General features: G+C 45.8%; 1 protein-coding gene across 11 annotated transcripts in view; it reads right to left on the bottom strand.

Moving 5' to 3' along the window:
• The window catches only part of EPS8 (EGFR pathway substrate 8, signaling adaptor), a 1,020,454-nt gene that overhangs the window by 448,379 nt on the left and 548,661 nt on the right, over positions 1 to 23,414 (bottom strand). For all 11 annotated transcript variants that reach the window (XM_086920872.1, XM_086920932.1, XM_086920898.1 and 8 more), the window contains one exon: positions 12,396 to 12,463. In XM_086920872.1, the coding sequence (XP_086776998.1) occupies positions 12,396 to 12,463 (68 nt within the window). The remainder of the gene's footprint in view (positions 1 to 12,395; positions 12,464 to 23,414) is intronic.

The raw sequence follows: 23,414 nt of genomic DNA, 5'->3' as shown, positions 1-23,414 counted from the left end.
CAACTCCACCACCCTGCTGGACAACCTCGCCAAACTCTGGTGAACACCCCCACCCACTACGCCAGCCACACGCTTGACCCCGTCTTCTCCTCCAGCAAGCACATCTCCTTCAGCCACTCCACCGGACTTCATTGGACGGACCACAGCTGCGTCCACTTCAGCAGAACCACGACCCACCACCAACCGAAACAGGTTCCTCGCAGGAGCTGGAACAAGATCACCGCCGACCAACTCACCACCTGCCTCAGCCAGAACCCTCCCGCCAGCGCAACGGACCCCAACGAAGCAGCCAGCAACCTCACACAGTGGATCACCAACTGCGCAGACAACCTCGCACCTCTGAAGACCCCTACCAGCAGACCCGGCAGCAAGAAAGCCTCCTGGTTCACCGACGAACTCAAGAACTCCAAGAAGAACTGCCGCACCCTCGAGAAAGCCTGGAGCAACAACCAGACCACAGACAACATGACTGCCCTCAAGCACGCTACCCGCAAACACCACCAGCTGATCCGCACCACCAAGAAGACCGCATTCAAGGAACGACTGGACAACAATGCCCACAACAGCAAGGAACTCTTCAGCATCGTCAAAGAGATCTCCAACCCCAGCGCCGGAAACAACGACATCACTCCCTCGCAAGACCTCTGCGACTCACTCGCCTCGTTCTTCCACAGCAAGATCGCCGACATACACAACAGCTTCGGCGCACAGACCACTCACCGAACCACCGAGCCAACGCCCTCCTCCACCACCCTCTGCGCCAGGACTCCGGTCAGCACAGAAGACACCACCCGTGTGATGAACACCATGCACTCCGGATCACCAACCGACCCCTGCCCCCACCACATCTTCAACAAAGCCGACTCCATCATCGCACCCCAACTCCGGGACACCATCAACACCTCCTTCACCACCGCCACCTTCCCGGAGAGCTGGAAGCACGCCGAGCTCAGCGCCCTCCTGAAGAATCCAACAGCGGACCCCACCGACCTCAAGAACTACCGTCCCATCTCGCTCCTCCCTTTCCCGGCCAAGGTAATCGAGAAGACCGTCAACAGTCAGCTTGCCGCCTTCCTCGAGACGAACGGATCCCTCGACCACTCGCAGTCCGGCTTCTGAGCCAACCACAGCACCGAGACCGCCCTCATTCCAGCCACAGACGACATCAGATCCCTGCTCGACAACGGGGAAACAGCGGCCCTCATCCTCCTGGACCTCCCCGCAGCGTTCGACACGGTCTGCCACCGCACCCTAGTGCAACGCCTCAACAACACCTGAATCCAAGAGAAGGCACTGGAATGGATCATCTCGTTCCTCACCGGAAGAACCCAGAGGGTCCGCCTGCCCCCGTTCAGATGCGAGGCCACCGAAGTCATCTGCGGCGTTCCACAAGCATCATCACTCAGCCCCACCCTCTTCAATGTCTACATGAGCCCCCTCGCAGCCATCGCACGCCAACACAACCTCAACATCATTTCTTACGCCGACGACACCCAGCTGATCCTCTCCCTCACGAACGACCCGCCACCGCCAGAACCAGCCTACACGAAGGGATGAAAGGCGTCGCCGAGTGGATGAAGAACAGCCGCTTGAAACTTAACTCAGACAAGATGGAAGTCCTCATCCTGGGATCATCGCCCTCTGCCTGGGACGACTCCTGGTGGCCCCCTGCCCTGGGCACCGCTCCCAAGCCAACGGACCACAAACGTAACCTGGGCTTCATCCTGGACTCCTCCCTCTCGATGACCAGACAAGTCAACGCTGTCTCTTCGTCATGCTTCAACACCCTGCGTATGCTCCGAAAGGTCTTCCGGTGGATCCCCACCGAAACCAGGAAGACGGTCACCCAGGCACTCGTCACCAGCCGACTGGACTACGAAAACAACCTCTATGCCAGAACCACAGCCAAACTTCAGAAAAGACTCCAACGCATCCAGAACGCCTCCGCACGACTCATCCTGGACATCCCCGGACACAGCCACATCTCCGGACACCTGAGAGACCTGCACTGGCTCCCCGTCAGCAAGAGGATCACGTTCAGACTCCTCACCCACGCACACAAGGCTCTCCATGACCTGGGCCCCATGTACCTCAACAACCGCCTGACCTTCTACATTCCCACCCGCCAGCCTCGCCCTCGCCGCCGTTCCACGCATCCGCAGAGCCACCACCGGAGGAAGATCCTTCTCCTACCTGGCAGCCAAGACATGGAACTCCCTCCCCATCCACCTTCGACTGACCCTGGACTACCTTTCCTTCAGGAAGCAACTCAAGACCTGGCTCTTCAAGCAGTAGCAGATCCCCCAACCCCTCCCCCCCAGCGCCTTGAGACCCTTCCGGGTGAGTAGTGCGCTATACAAATGCTAGGATTGATTGATTGACTCTCCGGGAGGCACCAAGAAGGACAAGGAACACTCCGATACTGAGAACTCAGAAGCGGATAGCATATGGATTCCGCTGATCACACCAGCGACGGCAGAAGGGATATTGGATGAATGACAAATTGCAGCTGGGAAGGCTAACACAATGTCGCTGGGGATGATGAGAGGCATTGGGGACACGGATGATGAGGAGAGTATGGTAATGCTGAATGCTGCGCAGGGAGGCGGGATACCTTTAATCCAGCAGATTCGCGACAGGCTTGAACTATTTGTTGCTGCTCACTGAGTCTTAAGGTGGCATTTGGGGGTGGGAATGTATGATGCATTCATTAAGCATGGGCGAATTTTGCGAATCTGGCATTCGCGAATTTGCGTATTTGCGAACTCGCAATCCGCAAAATCCACGAATTCTCGCGAATTTTTTTGGTTTTATAGTGTTCGCAAGGGTTTCTGCCAGTTCGCGAGGATTTTGTACCAGTTCGCAATTGCGAACGTACTTGTCGGCACGCAACGGTCGCGACTATGTTGTTTCTACGTCTGGTTCATCATCACAGGTTCACAGCACCCTCTGTTTCAACACTGCCACCCTCTGTTTCACCCATGCACCCTCTGGTACATCAATGCCACCCTCTGCTTCATCATCATCACTGTAGATTATGGGGGGGAAAAGCAAGCACACCTGCCCTGCTTCAACTGACATGAATTAATTTGGGGTTGATTTATTAATGTGTCACTCTTAAAATTCCAGTCTGGCACCTGCTTCCTTATCTGTAATTTGCTTTCTGTTGCAGTGCAATTTTTTTTTCCAGGACCTTTGTGGCCTACTTGTAGCTATTCTATGATCCGGCTGTGAGGGTCAGAGCAGGGTCATACAATTGTTGCAACTAGCAACTGACCACTGGAGGGGCCCCAGTCAGGAAGCACTACAATTTTTTTTCCAGGACCTTTGTGGCCTACTTGTAGCTATTCTATGATCCGGCTGTGAGGGTCAGAGCAGGGTCATACAATTGTTGCAAATAGCAACTGAACTCTGGAGGGGCCCCAGTCAGGAAGCACTACAGGGAATGGTTACTAATGATGAATTTGAACTTTTGCACTTGCTGAGTGTTTTCAGTTTAGCAAAACTCGTTTTTCTGCAGAACAGCAAATGTAATGCCCCAAACAAACTTACTTGTGAAAGTTGATTTCTAATCCAAAAGTGATCCAAAGAAAGTCAAAAGGCCTCAAATCCAAAAAAGGGCAGGCAAATGTCAACCTGAGGAGTTATTCTTATAAAAATCATCATTTTCAGAAGGTCTATGCTGCTTGCTAGTGGATTTCTTGTGCAGAATTGCAAATTTTGTAATTTCGCGAGTGCAAGATTGTTGCTGCCCGCCGCACCTACATGTTCGCAGTTGCGAACTTACGCCGCACGCCGCAAAATTGTATCACCAAGAAAAAAAAATCCGCTGCGTGCGGATTTGCAGATTTTCGGTAAATTCGCGAGCGTTCGCGGATCGCGAATTTACGGAAAATCCGCAAGCGGAGCGGATTTTCCGCCCATGCTTAGCATTCATTTATTTGGGGTTTTCAGGGCGGGATAAGTACGGAGTATAGGCGGCGACCCGTCGGCACTGAGCTCCCCTCGTTGCCCATAAGGCATGCCCTCAGAGACTGCTGGTGGGCTTAGATGTGTGCTATTTGTTGCAGTGGTTTGGATGGGGACTAGCTGTTTGGTTCTAGGTCCTGTTCTTGGGGATGTGGGGTGTTGGGTTGTTGGGTGGGAAGTTGTGTCCAGGGGGTCACTGGTGTGGTTTCTGTAACACAACTTGAGATGCAGACATTACACGTTAGCGATGGGGGCTGTAGCTGATCTACGTTGTATAACCTGGAATGTGAGGGGGCTCCACACAATGACACGGCGCCACAAGATCCATGCATACATAGTCAGAAGAGGGGTCCACTGCTTCAAGAGACTCACCTTACTAAGGCGGAGGGTATAGCTTTGCAAAGGAGATGGAGAGGACAGGTATTTAACACCACATATTCAGCGTTTGCACGGGGTGCATTGATATGGATCAAAGCTGGAGTTCCTTTCCAGGTGACGAAGCAGACAATAGACCCAGAAGGCAGGTTTGTGGCAATAGAAGGTAAGCTCCGGGGTAGGGATATAGCACTCTGTAGCATTTATGCACCAAACATTGACCAACCGCGCTTCTTGGAATGTCTATCTGGCACATTAGCACATTACTTTACAGGCCCTGTGGTGCTGGGAGGGGATTTCAATTCTATAGCGAATGTAACTCTGGATAGATTGCACCCCCCGCTGGCAGACTCCCCCGTACACCGATTAACTAAATGCAGGCTGGATTGGCAGGACAGATGGGGCTTTGTGGACGTGTGGCGCACGTACCACCCACTCGACCGGCACTATTCATATTTCTCGGCGATGCATGATCTACATGTCCTACTATGCAATATTATGCTCACCTTCAATGGTGCCCTCCATAGTGCATACTGAATATCTCACCAAGACACTGTCAGATCACAACCCATTGCTGTTTACTATCCATTGGATGACGGCGGTGTCTGCCATCCCCACCTGGCGCCTACGACCTGAAACACTAGAAAGCCCGATTTTTCAGAGAGAAGTGAGCGAAGGGATAGCACATTACTTTACCGAGAATGCTGGCACTGCCTCCACAAGGGCGATGGAATGGGACGCCTTCAAGGTAGTAATACGGGGGCTCTGTATAGGTAAACATGTAGAGGTGTGAAAGGTACTACTACAAGATGTGGATCGGGCAGAGAGTAGACTGAGGAAGGCGGAACTAGCAAGCCCGGGCACCCAGAGGCGCACGAGGAAGTAATGGCAGCGAAAGAAGAGGTGGCAGTGGAGATGGAGAGATTGCGTTGCTTTGACCATAAAACTTATATTACGTAATCACACGCGGAAGGAGACCAGGCGGGAACACTGCTGGCTTGGCTGGACAATCCGACAAAAGGGGGCTCACCTATATTGGCACTGGAGGACGGTGAGGGGGAGATGGTTTTCACCCAGAGTGAGATTTTACACAGATTTTTGCAGTATTATGAGGCACTATATGAAAGTTTGTTGGTGGCGGGGGACCTTGAGATCGACTCCTTTCTGGACGAGGTTATACTCCCAGAATTAGAGGAGGAGCAAGCGAAATGTTTAGGCCAGGACATAAAATTGGAGGAAATTAGGAGTGCTATCAAGCACATGGCCCGAAATAAAACACCGGGGGTTGACTGTTTGCGATTGAGTTCTACTGGAAATATGTGGACTTACTGGCCCGAGGCTATTGGAGGTCTACAAAGAGGTGAAAGAATTAGGTCGACTCCCTAACTCCATGCGGGAAGCCCATGTGATCCCACTTTTGAAAACTGCCCGAGTGGGGACAGACAGGGCCTCCTATCGCCCGTTATCAATGCTAACTACTCACTACAACATTTTGAGCAGGATTTTGGCGACTCGCCTCTTGCAGCATATGACCACGTTGATCCATGAGGATCAAGCTGGGTTTATCCGGACTAGGAACACGTCCTTTAATGTTTGAAGATTAATACGGATATTGGACGAGGGACAGCCGGGAGCACGACAACCTGTGGTGCTGTCAGTGGACATAGAGAAAGCCTTTGACAGCTTAGAGTGGCTACACCTGTATAAAACATTAGGACGCTTTGGAGTGGGAACTGACTTTGTGGCTTGGACAAAAGTGCTCTACACGTCCGCAGTGGCTAGGGTGCGGGTTGGGTCCTTGATATCGTCTCAATACCCAGTGGCCCGAGGGACGAGACAGGGGTGTTCGCTCTCCCCTTTACTGTTTGCCCTAGCCATTGAAACGCTGGCAGCGAGGGCCAGATTGGGAGAGAAATATGACTGCCTGTGGTACAGGGGAGATCGGCAGTATATTTTGCTATATGCCGATGACCTGTTGATGATTCTGCAGGATGCAGGGAGGACACTGGAGAGAGCAGCGAACTTGCTCTCAGAATTTAGAGATGTATCAGGCCTGCGGGTGAATTGGTCAAAAACATGTCTGTTTCCGACGAGGCCTGGAGAACCTCCACCCATTATGCCTAGGGAAGTGCGACTTGCCTGGCATACTTGGGGGTGCATGTTTATCATAGTGCCACTGATATGCTGGAGGGGAATGTGGGGAGATGTGCGAGGGCATTGAAGGGTAGTATGGCCTTTTGGGCCGCTCTCCCACTGTCTGTGACAGGTCGAATAGCCTTGTTAAAGATGGTAGCACTACCTAGGCTGCCATCTTGTTTTAGAACGCTGCCTGTATGGGTGCCGGGCTCGGTATTTAAATTGTTGAAATCACTGATAGTGGGATTCCTGTGGGGGATCAGGCAGACGAAGAGTAGCGCAGGTGACGCTGACTAGACCAAAGGGGGAGGGCGGACTAGCGGTCCCTGATTTCGAACTGTATTATTTGGCGGCCCAATTACAGATATTGACGCAAGCAGTAGCAAAGGAATTTAGGGGGCCTGAGCACCTAAGAGGTAGGGGGATCCCATGCCATATCCTCTCCTTCATAGTCATGCAACAAAAGCTAGACGTCAGATCTTTCTATGGAGGAAAAAACGCTGAGACTGTGCTGGAATCGCTCCCAGCGCAGGGCGGGAGTTTTACATCCCTATGCGCCTGAAATCCTGTTAGGGATGGCTACGGCGCTACCCCACGGAGGCGATTGAACGCTTTTACAGGTTTGGGAACGGGAAGGGATCCAAGTGATTGGAGATCTCTATTAGGACGGGGAAATGCTACCCAATCAGGCGTTACAAGAGCGGTACGATCTGCCTAGAGGAGGGTTTCTAATACACACCGCACTGGCGGGCGAGCTGCAGGCACATTGGAGAGAAGGGCTTGTAGAACCCAAGATGACAATGGCGTGTCAATACACAATGATGGCAGCTGGGACTTTTAAGGTGGTCACCTGCCTTTACTCCAGAATGTTGAATGAAGGGCTAACGCCCGTGGACACCTTGAGGGCAAAATGGGAAGCAGGCATAGAGAAACCCATACCGGAGACAGCCTGGTGCATTTCTATATACTTCATAGGGCATATTTGACACCAGGGAAAATGAGGAAATATTTTAAAATAGAAGAGGCAGCGTGCCCCCGGTGTGCGGGTGAAGGAGTAGAGCTCGAGCATATGCTGTGGTCATGCCCTAAATTAGGAGACTACTGGGAAGAAGTGGGAGACATTCTGAACACAGTTACGGAGTGACAGCTGACGTTTGACATGGCCACATGCTTACTGAACTGGTTTCCTCACACATCTAAGACCAAGGTAACAAGCACATTTGTAGACAAGAGGCTATTACTAGCATAAAGGGAAATAACGAGGCATTGGAAGGCAAAAGACGGTCCTAAGGGTGGGAGATGGAAGGCTGAGTTTTTAAAATGGGCTGGAAGTGAGAGTGTACTAAGATATCAGCAGGGGAGACGGCTTAATAATGAACGGGCACTGAATTCAGCAATAGCATGGGAAACATTGGTACAAGCGTTACTGGAGCACCGGATAGAGGAAGAGGAAGTGGAGGGTACTGGGCTGGATGAGGTCCCCTGGCAACTACAGGTACATTGAGGTATGTTGTCAGTTGCGGCTGCTACGCGACATGAGACGGAATGTAATGGGTGCAGTTACACACACCGCTGAGGAGGGAGGGGGAGGGGGGGTTTACTGAAGGTTGGAAGCATTCTAATTGGCTATTAGGTTTGGCAGTTCAAGGGTTATAGTAGGACCATGTATAAATCCTCACTGTAAGATGTTACGGCATTAATACTGAATGGCTCATAGGATGCAAGGAGGGGGAAGGCTATTGAAGGGTTGATTCATTCTGATGATCTGTGATTATGTATAAGTGTATAATGAACATATAAAGCCAATAAAATACGTTTAAAAAACAAAAGAATTTCTCTGCATTTAGGTGTATATGTAATTAGAGTTTAATTTTTATGTGCGAAGAACATTCTGTATTATTTTGTTAAATTGATGTGATTTTGTTAGGATTTACGTGATGAGTTTTGATATATGATTTTGTCTAACAGCCCTAAAGAAACGCAAATGTGCGCGAAACACGTTGGCTGTAGTGCTGTATTCACGGAGTCACCAAGGTTGTATTTTTGGATCTATTCAGTTACCAAAAGAAAGAATATATATTATTATATTATATAGGAATCAAAGACGGACTCATACATGAGCGAGCCATGTTTGTCAAAATGCGTCGGTTGTGCCAAAATGCGGCTGTCCGTTTATGGAATAAAAATCTTTAAATACTAAATAACTGGATGGCCACATCACTCTACTAGGAAATAAATAACATAGCTGCAAAATACTTACCTGCGAAATACTTATATTTGCATTGTAAAGACATGCGTGGTAAAGGCACGTGTTGTAATGCATGTCTGGTAATGACTCATTTGCAAATGCTGTTTTCTGACAGCATTACCTCTATTAATGGTATCTTTATTAAAATACAAGGTGTTTTTTAAGAGTAGCATAAAACAGTAACATATATATGCATCTGTGCTACCAATATCATCAGTGAATAACAAATACTTACTTCTGAATACTTTTAGGCAAAGACACTTTATCAAGACATGGAGAGCTCAGTTGCCACAACCGTCATACAAATGCAGATAACATTTTCTTACAAAAGTCCATACTAATCACAAGTTGTTGAAAACATCGGCCACATGAGACCAGCAACAACACTCTTGTGTCATCCAGTAACAAATGTTCATGTGGGCTTGGCAGTTCAGCATCTCCACTGTAAAGGGTTTTAGACCACTATTGTCAGCAATGAGGATTCACTACAGCAACTTCTAATAATGGTTTAAATAGTAATAAATAAGTACTGTTGACCTTCCATAAAATAACTAGCCCAGAAGCTTCAGCCAGCTTCACTGCTTTGTGCTAATTCGCCCTAAACCTCGCTCTGACAAATATGAATCAGAAGTCTACCATCTTCTGCTGTAAGCATGTCTAAAAAATACCATAACTCACCGGAGGACACATTTCAAAAACCACTTTGAGACGTAAGCGTTGAAATCGCAGTTAGTTCTTGAGGTTGAACACTTTATTGAATAACAACAAATCCACAGTGTCCATGTACCTATCTCTCTGGAGACCACAGATGGTGCACCATTGGTTCATTGAGCTATGACCAATGGTGAAATGCTCCAGCCCCGAATTCATATTTAAGCCTAGACAAGGAGTGCACTGCTCTCCAGCCAAAGAAATCTGTGCATTCCAGTACTGGGAACAAACCATCTTTGCAGCCAATATGAATCCCAAATGATGATATTCAGAGACTTGCTCAACATTACACTGTTGACATACAGTTTATGAAGATGTTCTTGTTGCAAAAGGGGCACTAACTTGATTTTGTTGAGGTTAATCCTTAGACAAGCTTCTTCTTAATAATCTGCAACCTTGGATAATGGAAACTGCAGTCCAATGTTGGCTTTATGCAATAACACCTAGCCATCATAATAATGTAGGGTAGGCAGTCTCATCGCCAATCCTAAAGGGATGAATATCTATCGAACGCTACACTACTTGGATGTCACCAATATACAGGTTGTACAACAGCAGCATAGGCATGCAGTATGCCTGCTTTAACATACAAAGGGGAAGCAAAGCTGAACTGGTTTAATAAAATACCTTCGCAAACCAGCACGGCATTGGAAGAACATGATCACCAAACCATGATATAACCTGTTTCCTAATCTTAATCCTAAAGACAACAAACTAACCTAGAAGAAACAAACATGCCCGGTATCAAATACAACCTCACCTATTGGCACAGTCAACAGCAAAAGATTTTGTCAGGGCTAACAATTATTTATGCACTACTTTTCTGTGTCTTCCTTCAGAATTCCCAAGACAAACTTTGTACCATGTGCCTAGGGTGACCATAATTTATGGTTAGAATGATTTGCTTCTCTGGCTGGAGAGTCAAATGTGGAAGCACCCAGAGAACGGGAGAGTTATTTGGAGCAGTGCAACAACACTATCACTCAATCTGTAGCCCATTTGTTGCACAATGTTTATTTCCAAATCTTACCATAGCAGCAAAACATCTGCAGAGGGAAAACATCTATTTCCCAGCTTGCAGATCGGTGACCATGTTACAGTTATTCCAGGTCAGCCTTCTAAGCTCAGCACAACAAGTTCCTTATCTGGGGACATTTGCTTCAGGTGAATTTGTTACAAGGATGTTCGACAAAACACATTTCAGTGTGAACCAGTGCAATTGCTTCACTGGATACAGTAATAAATGTTACGGTAGTTGATAGGTTTCAGACTTTAATTAAATTCCTTCCTCTTTCACTACCAAGACTTTCTGCAATCCATTGCAACATGTATTCATTGGTGAGCTCTGCTGATTCCGCCACTCAAAATACCCAAGAACCGGTCGGTATAGGCGAAGAACTTCTGCATCCCCTGCCAATCAGCTATGTTTGTAAGGATACATTTACTGCATAGTCATGCACAGGAAAAAAGTGTAGAATTCTGTCTAAAATATTGCAAACAAGGCCATGCTGAATTAATATGAAGAAGCACTGGCAAAGCCAATATGTTTGACATTGTTAAGGTGCATGGAGCAGGCGTGCACACAACCTAAAAACTTCACACCCATTGCACTAAAGGGCAGGAAAAAAATCATACAGAAAAGGATGCAATGGAAAAATTGATTGGTTTATTTTCTTTAGCAACCATTTTCCAGATTCACTTGTCAGTGCCCACTTCAGAGTGCTGCCAATGTATCGTCCGTTTAAGCGTGCCATCTTTCAATTTTGTTGTCTTTGTTGCACATGCAAATGCATTCCACACATGCATACTCAAATGTCTACATTTGTATGCGTCACCAGAGACAGCGCATGTGTAGTCGCTTGTGAGACATTTTCTAAACTAAAGGGGGTTTGGGGCGCACCCACTGATTACGATTCATTGGCTTCATTGTCACTGTTATTTGCTAGCTCATAATTTCTCAGCGCATGCTGCTTTCACTTTCTCTTCATTTGTTACTGCCTTCTTTAAAGCATGGACCAAGTACTAATTGCTTCAATTTGATTAGTGTCTTTGGGCTGCTCGCACTGGGATTGAGGTACTTTTTTCCCTTTCTTCTTCCCCCGTCATCATTTTTGCTGCTTGTTCCCCTCTTACACCTCTCTTGTATCATAGCTTGCCGATTGTTGTATGTCCCCCTGCAATGTCATTGCTTGCTCCTTTGTTGCATCACAGTGTACCCCCCATTGGTGCTTGTCCATTGTTTTTGCTTGCCCTGTGCCCCTCCCAAACCAGTGCTTGTCCATTGCTCCTTCCTCAGCCCACCTCCACCTGTTACTTGCCACATGACACACCCCCTTCCTACCTGTTATTGCTTGAGCCCACCCCAACACTTGTTGTTGCTTGCCCTATCCCACCCACACCCAAAACATTGACAAATCCATTAAGTCCCACTTATGCAAGATTTATTGCTGTGTCAGTGTTGTATTTTTTAGTTATGTTGTACAGTAGCGCAGAGCTGTGCAGCATGGTTGAGACAAAAAACACGTTACGACGCGGCCAATGCTGACCATGTCATTATTACTTTTTTTGTTATTATTTCAACAATGCTGCACAGCAGCTGCACTGTGGTACAGCATCGCTAAAAGAAACATTGCCAAAGCTAATAAATCTTGCATAGGCGAAACCTATTGGTTTTGCTAATGCTTGTTACACTCGGTTTGCTAAAAATACAGCAGGTCTCAAACACTTTCTCCCACTGTTTGAGGGCTGGAGATTGAATAGAAAATCATTCTCTCCTGCAGTATTTGGGGGCGTTTCTTTGCCTGTTCTGAAAGTTCACTACAAAATACAGTCGACAAAGGTAAACGTTTAAACATGATTTAAAAGTTAGAATGGAGCATCAGTGTAAGAACAATCAATATCTTGCTCAACCTCTTTTTTTTTATTTGCATCTGCAAAAAGATAATAGAAATCTTACTTCCACGTGATATTGGGAGGTCTCCGATATGCTGCTGACACTGTCACGTGCATAATTCTTTCTTTGCTCTGTAAAACGAAAACAGTGATTAAAGTGTGCTGGTATAAAACAACGCCCATTCTGTACGGATCATATTGAGGACAAGTGTACGGATGGTAAAGTTGCTTTCCAGCAGATTTTTTGCTACTTGAACCAAGAGGATCATTCTAAACCATATATTCAGGAACAGAACGTTTTCTAGTGTTCAGCAGCTCAATGCTCATTGCTCGCATGAAGTTCCCCCTGCCCTGCCCAGGACTGAGCAGTAAACTGCTACTGTATTATAGATATTCTTGTGTTATGAAGCTGAGTATTTCATGACCGAATGTAATGCATTGACCAGTTTAATAGACTGCTGTGCGCTTAAACAGAAGCATGAAACAGGCATGAAAGCAAAGAAACGCATACAACATATGTGTGCTTGGAAAACGACTTTTTTAAAAAGCTGCAAAGGTCTTCGGCTCTGCTCCTGCGGAGGTTGTTATTATTCTAATGGTCGATGTTTGCTTAAGAAAACCTTACAGTTTAATTACATTCATGACTCGACAGATAGTCCTATGGTGCATTTCATTTCAGACCCCCCATTTGTTAACTCTCCGCAATCAGCTGATTTTAGAATGCAGGATTTTCATCACTCTTTAGTACTAGTAAGAGGCATTTGCATTTATCTTCGTGAACTGCAGCTAGAGTATACTATACATAAGCAATCTTTTTTACAGACAATATATTTATAAGCATACCCGCTGAAATTCTGGGTGCCTTGCTTGGCCCCAAACATGACGGTTCGAATGCTAGAATGCAATGAGAAATAAAAGGCAGCTCCTAACCTTGCCTGCTCTAAAGGTTAAGAATTCGGAAAAAATATTTCAGCGCTATACAAATAAAAGACAAAATGCATACACGGCCTCTCTCCGTTTTTTGTGTCTCCTATATCAGAAGTACCCACAGTGAAATAAACCCTATGCAAAGAGTGTAATATGCGATGTATGACTGTTACTGATTAATGGAGGAGGGCTGTGATTCGCCAGATGTGAAGTCTAGAATGGGTCATGTTCCCTCCCCTCTTACTAATGGAAATAAATAGCATATTCCACTTGGTGGAGCAACATATATGGGTAATGCTATGTTGGTTTTTAATGTGTAGTAGTTATAAATCAAGGTGTTTAACCCCAGCCAGTAGATAAGGGGATCAGTGCAATGCAATAAAATTCAAATAACCAGGCCTTGAAAATATTCCTCAATATGTTTTCATCTACAAAGTGATACTAGAATGGAACCCGTGAGACATTAATTAGTGTCTTCTCAAGTCAGTTGCTCTATTGCTATAATAACACATTTGTCTGTACTGATAAATATTTGATCCTCTTGATTAGTGTAAAGAAAAACTGATGGTGCCATATTTCCACTGGTGTGTATACACCATGGAAGTAAAAACACATTACGTAAAGTAGCTTGACTGCTAAATCCATACTGACACATTTATTATTGCAAAAGTCAATTTACAGTTTATTACCACAGTAATCAAAACACTGTTCACAGCAATGCAGATTCCTTATTAAAACTACTTCACACATGAAGGCAGCTCTCCTAGTAGTCACCACGCCTATTTAAAGTGGTTTTACCTTTCTGCATCCATTTGACTCCTTTCATCCTAGTTTTGCTAAAATAGATATAGCAGAGGGAGGCCCTACCATACACTCAACAATGCTAATAACTAGGAAATTACTATGCACACCTTCTTACATACCTACATATATACTCTGGGCCTGATTACGAATCTGGTGGTGCATGGACCACCAGACTCGTGGGGGCACAGCGCAAGAGGTTTTCTGATCACCCTATTATGTATTGGGCAGTGAGACCACCACAGCCCCGCCGCAGCCGCCAGGGAACAAATACGGAGTAGAGGAAATAATGGTGGCGCACACAGGGGGCACATATGTGCCCCAGTTCCTGCATGGTATGGATGTTTCAGTCCATGCCGTGCAGGAACTGTTTTTGGCATTCCCATTGCGGTGCCAATTTTCTGAGGCATCGCTGATGGAACGCCAAAACCAGCCCACCAGAATAGAGGAAACTCCTAATCTGGCGGGCGGTTTGACCACAGCGTTGGAGGGCCAGACCTGACCACACCACCAAAGTCATAATTCGGCTCTGTGTGTGTGTGTCTGTATGTATTTGCATTTGTAAAAAAAAATATTTATCCACATCATTTGCAACATTTGCAAAGCAAAGTAAAAGGGGCCATAAACACGGTATTTGGTTGCAAATGAAAGTTTGCATTGCTATAGTTGGAGTAATGTATAGCAGAACTAATCTTAAACTAGTGAATTTTAGTGTTTTTAGGTTTTACTTGGAACCATAACTTTAATTTAGTTGTAATTTTCCAAATTCAAGAGTTAAAAAAAAAATGTAGGTGTTATAGCAAATTCTAGCTAGACTTGGGCGTGAAATTCTGCTACGCTTGCGGAGTTTGCAAACTTTATTCTTAACATTGGCGAGCTTGAAAAATCTTACTGCAGATCATGTTGTGGTGAGATTTCACTCGGGTGGTCGCGGATGTCCGCTACCGCTCACGCTGAGAAATCTTCCATTTGCGTTGAAGAAGCTGCTGCTCAAGTAGAACATCTACTCGATAGGCAGAAAGAAGCAGCACCCTCTTGCACTGCGCATGGTGCCATACACGATTTTCCAGCGAAACAAAAGACCCAGCACTAAAAATCCGCGCAAATGGCGCGACCTAACAGACTCTGCCTAGTGCAATGGAGTTTTTGGGTCAAAGTCCGTGAATTCCACACAGACTTAATTTTAACTAGAACTTCACTTTTTGTTTTCGATGATATACTACATCAGACTTCTTTGATATTATTCCCTTCATTGCTGTACTATGTCTTTGGCTATGTGAGGCTGGGTTGAATGCAGGGCCTGGCCTTTGGAACCCAACCTCCACTGCCACCAGCCATGCACAGTGGGGGTTGGCAACTAGGAATCATGTTTTGCATCCTGCAATACCTGCTGCAATGGATTTTTCCCTTTTGTACCCAGCCATTCAGAGGTTTCAGGTCAGTAACGCTAGGTTCACTGATTTGAAACAGACCAGAGGAAAATAGCTCCTGTATTCTATCAGATTTAGTTATTCTCGGCTCTAGACGGCGCGCATGCATGGTCTCGAGACGCTACCAGGTGTTACTACTGTTCTGGGCTTCAACCCGCCCACAGCCTTCCCAGTAGCTGGAAACATTGTCACTCTATTTGTCTACCTCCCCATTTGCTAAGGCATTGTAATCCTGTGACGTTCCCGAGCAGGATTTCCGACATGGCAGCGGAGCTGCGCGTCAGGAGAGGGAATGCGGCACTCTAGCTACTTCAGGAGAAGTGACAAATATGTGTCACAAAGGGGGCAAAACACTGGAGGAGGGATCGCTCAGTCGGAGGAGAAAGAAGAGGACGCCACGGACCACGAGGAACCGGAATCCAGTGTTGGGTCAAGAGGAGAGACGACGATGCTACAGGAAAGAAATAGAGGCCCCAAGTAGCAGACAAGAAGCGAGGAAGAAGAAGGAACTGCGGAGCCCAGGGAATTGACGCCAAGAGGTACTGCCCACCAGTCAAGCCGTCTCGGAGGAGAGACGGGCATGTTACTCCCTTAGCCACAACCCCGGAGGGCCGTGGCTCAAGGCAAGAACCCTTCTTAAACTTCTTTACGTTGAGCAGGTGGAGGAATGGGCACAAATAGGACTTTATCATTCACTGGGGTACTGAGCATGCCGCACTGACGAAAAGCACAAGAACACCATGGGTGACTGTGATGGGTTGAAGTGTGATTTAGGGTAAGACACAGACGCCTGACTTGGTCTTGTATTTGCTTGCTTTGAGGCACATATGTCAACCCCCTTCTTCTGATGGGACACGAGGAAGCAGGAGACGACTGACCAGGACCTCAGAAGAAAATGCACTATCCCGTTGTACAGTTAGGTAACTGACAACGCTAAGACTGTTTATTTCTCATCTCTTCTGCTAAGACTGCTTATTTCCCATTTATGCCTAAGAGATATCCCTCCCAGGACAGTCCTTCATTCCCTTTTCGTTTAAACTATTAAACTATACAGTAACACCACTGTCCGCCTGAGTGTCCTATATGACCAAGTGACCACAGGCATGCATACATCATGCCTTTTCCGAAGTTTAGTCCTTCCCGAGTGATCGGCCTCTCTTCTTTTTAAAAATGGGCACAACCATTTTTAGGTCGTGGACCGTGGGCTGCGCTTGCGCAGTTCGGCCCGAAGATGTAATGTTTTTTAGTTAGGGGGCTTGAACCCGCCCCTCTTCTCCATTGGCTGGCCTCGTAAATCCTGGCCAGCCATTGGAGGAGAGGGGCGTCACTCCCTTTAAGCCCCGTCTTTTCCAGATTTGGGGGTGTGTTTTTTGCGTTCTTTCTCACCGTGACTTCATCCGTCACTCAACAAAATACACGCAACCAAATGGCGGCGCTTTCCCTTTTCCCGATCACTACCGACTTCCCATCTTAGACATTCTCCCGCCCCCTCTCGTTGTCAAAGCCCCTCCCACAGTCCACACCTAATCCCCGCAGACTCCTGCCATCTGAGATTTCCCCACCACTGAGTCTGCCTCCCAGACTTTACACTCCCAGTCACCCTGGAAAAGAAAACCTCGGACCTCTGCTTCCAGGGTGGGGCCCTCCCCAGAACCACCATAGCTGGTACCAAGGTGAGCGAACAAGGAGCCCGGACAGTCAGTGCAGGACAGGCCCGCACGTCCCCAATGATAATGCTGTCCTTCCGAGCCTTACATTCATGTGCAATGGACTGGTGGAGAGCATCGGGAAACTGTTTCTGTTTTAATTGTGCTGACTGTTCTCGTGGGTGGATGGATGTTCTCTGTGAGCGTTCTCTGCTCATCGGTCGATATTTCGTATGTACCTTCTGTGCTCAAGGTTCTCATATTTCTGTGGATCAGTGGATCTTATGCTCCTGCTGAGCTGTTCCATTCTCATGGCTCTGTGTTTTGTATGTACATGCCATTATGTCGATCACGCACATATGCGTACTGTCTTCATGGTTCGTTGTTGCAGAAACATGCCGTGCTCACAGGGTGCTTATTTTGTATACACATTTGTATGTATATACAGTATCTGCGCCTGGCTCATGCTCACATGTGGCTATTTGTATGTCTGTTTATTTAAATTCTCACCTACAGATGGCAAAATGACTTTTGTGGACTATACCAGAAACTCAATGGGTTTAGAGTTAGCTCATTGCTTACTTTTGGTTAATGTTACTGTCACTCTCGTTATCTTTCTTATGTGATAGCTTTGATTGCATGTCTTGTATTTGTACCTCCCTGGAGCTCTTCATCATTCTTTAATTTTTTTGTGATTGAATAACTTGTCGACTATTCACTTTCGGAGAATTTCTATTTTCTTTAAGAACTAGACAAGAGTCTTTTTATATGGCGTTTCTCTCACAAATACCCTCCTACGTGCCAAATGCGAAAATGGCGGCGCTTTCCCTTTTCCCCGACCACTACCGACTTCCCATCTTAGACATTCTCCCGCCCCCTCTCATTGTCGAAGCCCCTCCCACAGGCCACACCTAATCCCCGCAGACTCCTGCCCTCAGAGATTTCCCTACCTCTGAGACTGCCTCCCAGACTTTACACTCCCCGTCACCCTGGAAAAGAAAACCTCGGAGCTCTGCTTCCAGGCTGGGGCCCTCCTTGGAACACCATAGCTGGTACCAAGGTGAGTGAACAAGGTGCCCGGCCTCAGTGCAGAGCAGGCCCACACGTCCCCAATGATAATGCTGTCCTTCCGAGCCTTACATTCATGTGCATTGGACTGGTGGAGTGCATCGGGGAACTGGTTATCTCTTCTAAATACTAAGGTGGGGAAATGAGGGTGGGGCGGTCGGTACGCCAGCTGCGCTTCACCTGACAGGCGTGCAGATGTGACCAGGCACTCCTGTCATATAACGTACGTACGTTTCCCGTTCGCCGGTTGGTATCATTTATTTACGTTCCAAGCACGTGGATTTCTGTTTTAATTGTGCTGACTGTCCTCGTGGGTGGATGGCTGTTCTCTGTGAGCATTCTCTGCTCATCAGTCGATATTTCGTATGTACCTTTTGTGCTCAAGGTTCTCGTTTTCTGTGGATAGGTGGATCTTATGCTCCTGCTGAGCTGTTCTGTGCTCATGGCTCTGTGTTTTGTATGCACATGCCGTTATTTCGATCACGCACATGTGCGTACTGTGTTCATGGTTCGTTGTTGCAGAAACAGGTCGTGTTCACAGGGTGCTTATTTTGTATGCACATTCAGTATGTATATACAGTATCTGTGCCTGGCTCATTCATACATGCGTTCTTTGCTCACATGTTGCTATTTGTATGTCTGTTTATTTTAATTCTCACCTACAGATAGCGAAATGACTTTTGTGGACTATACCAGAACCTCAATGGGTTTAGAGTTCGCTCATTGCTTACTTTTGGTTAATTTTCTTGTCACTCTCGTTACTTTTCTTATGTGATGGCTTTGATTGTATGTCTTGTATTTGTACCTCCCTGGAGCTCTTTATCATTATTTAATTTTTTTGTGATTGAATAACTTGTCGACTACTCACTGTCGGAGAATTTCTATTTTCTTTAAGAACTAGACAAGAGTGCACGTTCCCTTTTTATATGTTTCTCTCTCAAATACCCTCCTACGTGCTCAGTGTTACTACCGCGTGTTTCTTGTGCTTGCTCCCCTGCCCCCTGGTTGTGCTTGCTCTCCTGCCAGCTGTTTGTGCTTGCTCTCTTGCCCCCTAACTGTGCTTGCTCTCTTGCCCCCTAACTGTGCGTGCTCTCCTGTCCCCTAACTGTGTGCGTGCTCTCCTGCCCCTGCCCCCTCGTTCGTTGTGCTTGCTCTCCTGCCCCCTGTGTGTGGGTGCTAATGCATTAGGTCTCGCATATTCAAACGATTAAGCTATTGGTAATGTAAATGACAATGCCATTTATTTTTTATTTAAAAAAAAAAATTAATGAGCAATGCCAATAGCTCTAGCTTTAATAATGCCGAGACCATTGCATTGTAAATGCTTTTTGTTGTATTGTTTCTGCACTACTTTTTTGGGTAGAGTGTTTCCAAAGTGAGTGGGGCATTTTTTGTCTGCCTCAAAGAGGTGGGTTTTTTCTGCTAGTGTGTTTACTTGCAATTGCTCGGGCTTCGAGGAGGCTAGCATGGCTGAAGTGTTGTCATTATGAAGGGCAAAGCCCGGAGCAGGGCTTTCCAGTAGACTTCGATGCCCCACTAATAACTGTGCATCTCCAGACCTGTGGAAAACCAGATGCCTCGTTATAAGTAACACGCAGCACGAGCGAGGGTCATGTTAAAAATGCGCTTTACACATTATTAATAGTTCTAGTTTGCCGCAAGTGCTGCCAGTCCAATTACTTGAGATATTTCACGCCAAGGAACCGCATTGACGGTGGACATAAAATACAGAAATCGGCAAAAGTGATCAGTCTAGGTACTGACATGAACCTCACTGAGGAGAGATATAGACCTACTTCCCCTGAACCCAATTTTCGCTCCTCTGGAAAGTTTCTCTCTCTTATTGTCAAAATGAAGGTCTAGAGTTCGCTCAGGTTACTGGTTCCTGGATAGATGCGAAAGTGAAACCGAAAGAGTTGTCTTCTGCATGAAAACAGGGAAGGCAGCAGACATTCTTTCTGCATTCGCCTGAATAAAGAGGTATGAGTAATAAATCGTCATACCATGTTTCACTGTGGGACTTGATATTATGAAAACTAGACCATCAGAACACTTTGTCCGAGTTCAGCTCCAAAATGAAAAGTTTTAAAACAAACTCGGATGTGATCAATATGAAACGCAGTCTGATCTCTTCAAATGGCCAACTGGGTGCAATTCAACCACCAAGTTGTATATATCACTTATAGTTTCTGCTAAGGTAACTTACAGAAGTGCAGGCATACAGGTGTGATTAATGTCCTATGCCAGTGATTCCAAAATCTTTGACTCCTGAGGACCCCCATTGAGTCACCACCGGAAGCCAGGGACCACCAAGCAATTTGTCCGATTTAAATTTCAAACATTAAAACAGTCATTCAAAAAAATAATCACACTAAACAAATACTCGAATTACTAAGGATTTTTGCCTTTTATATTGAAAGAATTTACAAAAATCTAAAATCTAAAGTTTTTAATGGGAAGGTTGGTGCTGCATCTCTGTGACTAACTTTTAAATGTTTGGTTTTATTTCGCAGTACGAGGCTCCAGCTCCTGCCAGGGCAAGAATGGAAACCCAAAGCAGCCCTGGCAAATGTTTTTGGACCATTCCCCATACAGTGCACACCAAGTGCTGTGAGTGAGCCTGACCACTACAAAGTGGGCTTGGGGATACTCTCCCCCAAGAAAATTTCAGGAAACAATGGTGGTTTCTACAACACATTTATCATTATATATTAAATTGTATTGGCTTTAAAGAATAGGAAATGATGACTTAAATATGCACCAGGACACGACGGTCTTTGTTGGGGTTTTTCATTGATCCCCTCACTATCACCCTCCATCCGCGCCTCATCTCTCCATAGCCCCTACCCCTCATGACCTCCTCCTCGGACTCCCTCACTATCACCCCCCCACCAGTGCCCCTCATCCCTCCATAGCCCCTCTGTCACATGTATTTCATTTGTTTTATAGCATCTCTCATACCATTGTAGGATGTCGGAGCACTTTACATCACACACATCTAGAGACAATGAATCATACCTATGCAAAAAAATAAAATACAGTTGAATTAAATGCTTTCTGCTGTGAACTGTGCATGATTTGTAGGACAATGGTTTGAATCCCAGCAGGGTTGACAAGACTTTCATCTTTCCTAGGTTGATAAAATTAGTTATACTTTTGAATGGGTGACTAACTTTAATTGTATCTAAAACGTCCTATGTGAATCAAAATTACAAATTCACATTTTTTACATCTAAAAGCAGCTAGATTTTTGTACTTTTAATTTAAATCTGCTAATTTCTTTTCTTGGGAATCCTGCCAGGGATTCTTAATGTAAGTTTAAACTGAACCATTAGTAGAGCTCTCAGAATGATGCATTTTACCTCCATACATATGGTTAAAAACACACACATCATTGAACAAACATTTTGCAAGCCCTAGCTTTTCTGTCTATGTACTAGCTTTAACTTGTGAACAAGCGTGCTGCGCTTCAATTTCAAAGGCATGATGCAGCTACTCGTCTCCCAAGGACAAGACCTCACAGCAGATGTTGATTTTTTTCATTTCACTAAATACCCCACAGTTCCAAGCCACACAATTCAACTCCACAAGTTTACAATCATCCACGCCACATACATCCAATCCACACCATAATTCCATATCATGTCACAAAATTTAACAGCACACTACATAATTAAACTCCACTACATACCAATCCAAAAATAGCAATCTACATAATTACACCGCATGACACAAAATCCCACTCGACATAATCCCAGTACACTCCATACCACATAACTGCTATCCACATATTTCTGCTGCACACCATGCAACATAATTCCACTACACATAACTCCATTCAACACCAGACAATTCCACGCCACACAATTGGACAATAAACAATACAATCCAACCCACATAATTCCACCACACACATCCACTCCGCTCCATAACACATGGCTAGAAGTCATTCACCATGCCAATAGCTCTCGGACTGCCGAGACCTATTTGGCTTTGCCAATGCTGGTTCATTTTTGTATTTTCCTTAGCGGATGACCCAGGAGTCTGCGTTCGCAGGCTAACGGTCCAGCCATCTCTAACTTGTTAACCAGTCAAGATGCATTGACTACTTTTTGCTCAGCAAGTTTCTCAAAATCTGTTGAATGAATTTACACAGAACAAATCAAATGTACGTTCTTGAGATTGGTGTGACATCCGAGTTTCCTGCAGAGGAGAGCAAACAATCCTTTTGGAGTTAAAATGGATAACAGCCAGCTTTTTGTTTAACTTCACCCTCCCTAATTCCTCAAGCAACTTTCTTGGAAAGATTTGTGTAGAATCATTAAACCGCATCAAGGTTAACAATCAAAATGCTTTTCAATGCAAACTCTGATCGTACAGTCATCAGTGAGGAACATATCGATTAACTGAATAAATACACATCTTAAAACACCTAGCATGCATCACATTTTGCACTGAAATGTTTATACAAAACAGATTGGAACACAGCACACTTCAAGTCTTAAAAGCAACCCTTGTTTAAAAACACCCTAACACAAAACAATCTAGCAAGCACTACAACTAACAGCAGAAATGAACAAACATGTCATGCATGTGGAATGAGTGTGTGAAAATGGAAAACAATGAAACACTTTTTTACCTATTCTACATTTTAGACTTATAAGCTTAGGGTTCCCTTTTCATTTAATGAAGATATTTTCCCTTGAATATCATTCATTCCACTGACACTGGCACTTAATGCAATTATAGTAATGCAGAGGATTGGGAAATTCATATTTTAAAATATATTTTTCCATCTACATATTTCAGGAACATGATTTTCTTCTATTATCTTCTTATCCAACACAGTGTCTGTGAAAATGGTAAATACTGCTTCCACTGTCACCAAGCCTACTACACTATTACACCTTTGCATATTCAAATTCAAGGAAGTGATTGATTGCAAAAGCCTCAAACCTGCTACAGATGACCCATTTAATTGCTTCAGTCTCATCTGGAGTGGAGGGACCCTCTAGACTTTCACTGGAGACTCTGCATAGCACCAGCTCACCACCCTCCTCTTGAGAACAGAGGGTAGGCTTCCACCTCCACCTGAGGACCTTCAAGGAAAAGGCTTCCCTTGGAAATGTGTGAACCGGTGCTGCTGTTGGTACCCTAGGTGGGGAGGCACCAGAGTATTGCTGGATGCACAACCCCCCTGCAAGTGGCTGA

This window comes from Lissotriton vulgaris, chromosome 1_1, assembly GCF_964263255.1.
Source record: "Lissotriton vulgaris chromosome 1_1, aLisVul1.2, whole genome shotgun sequence".
NCBI lineage: Eukaryota > Metazoa > Chordata > Amphibia > Caudata > Salamandridae > Lissotriton > Lissotriton vulgaris.
Note: the sequence above shows the minus strand (reverse complement) of the source record. Positions and strands in the feature narration are given on the sequence as shown.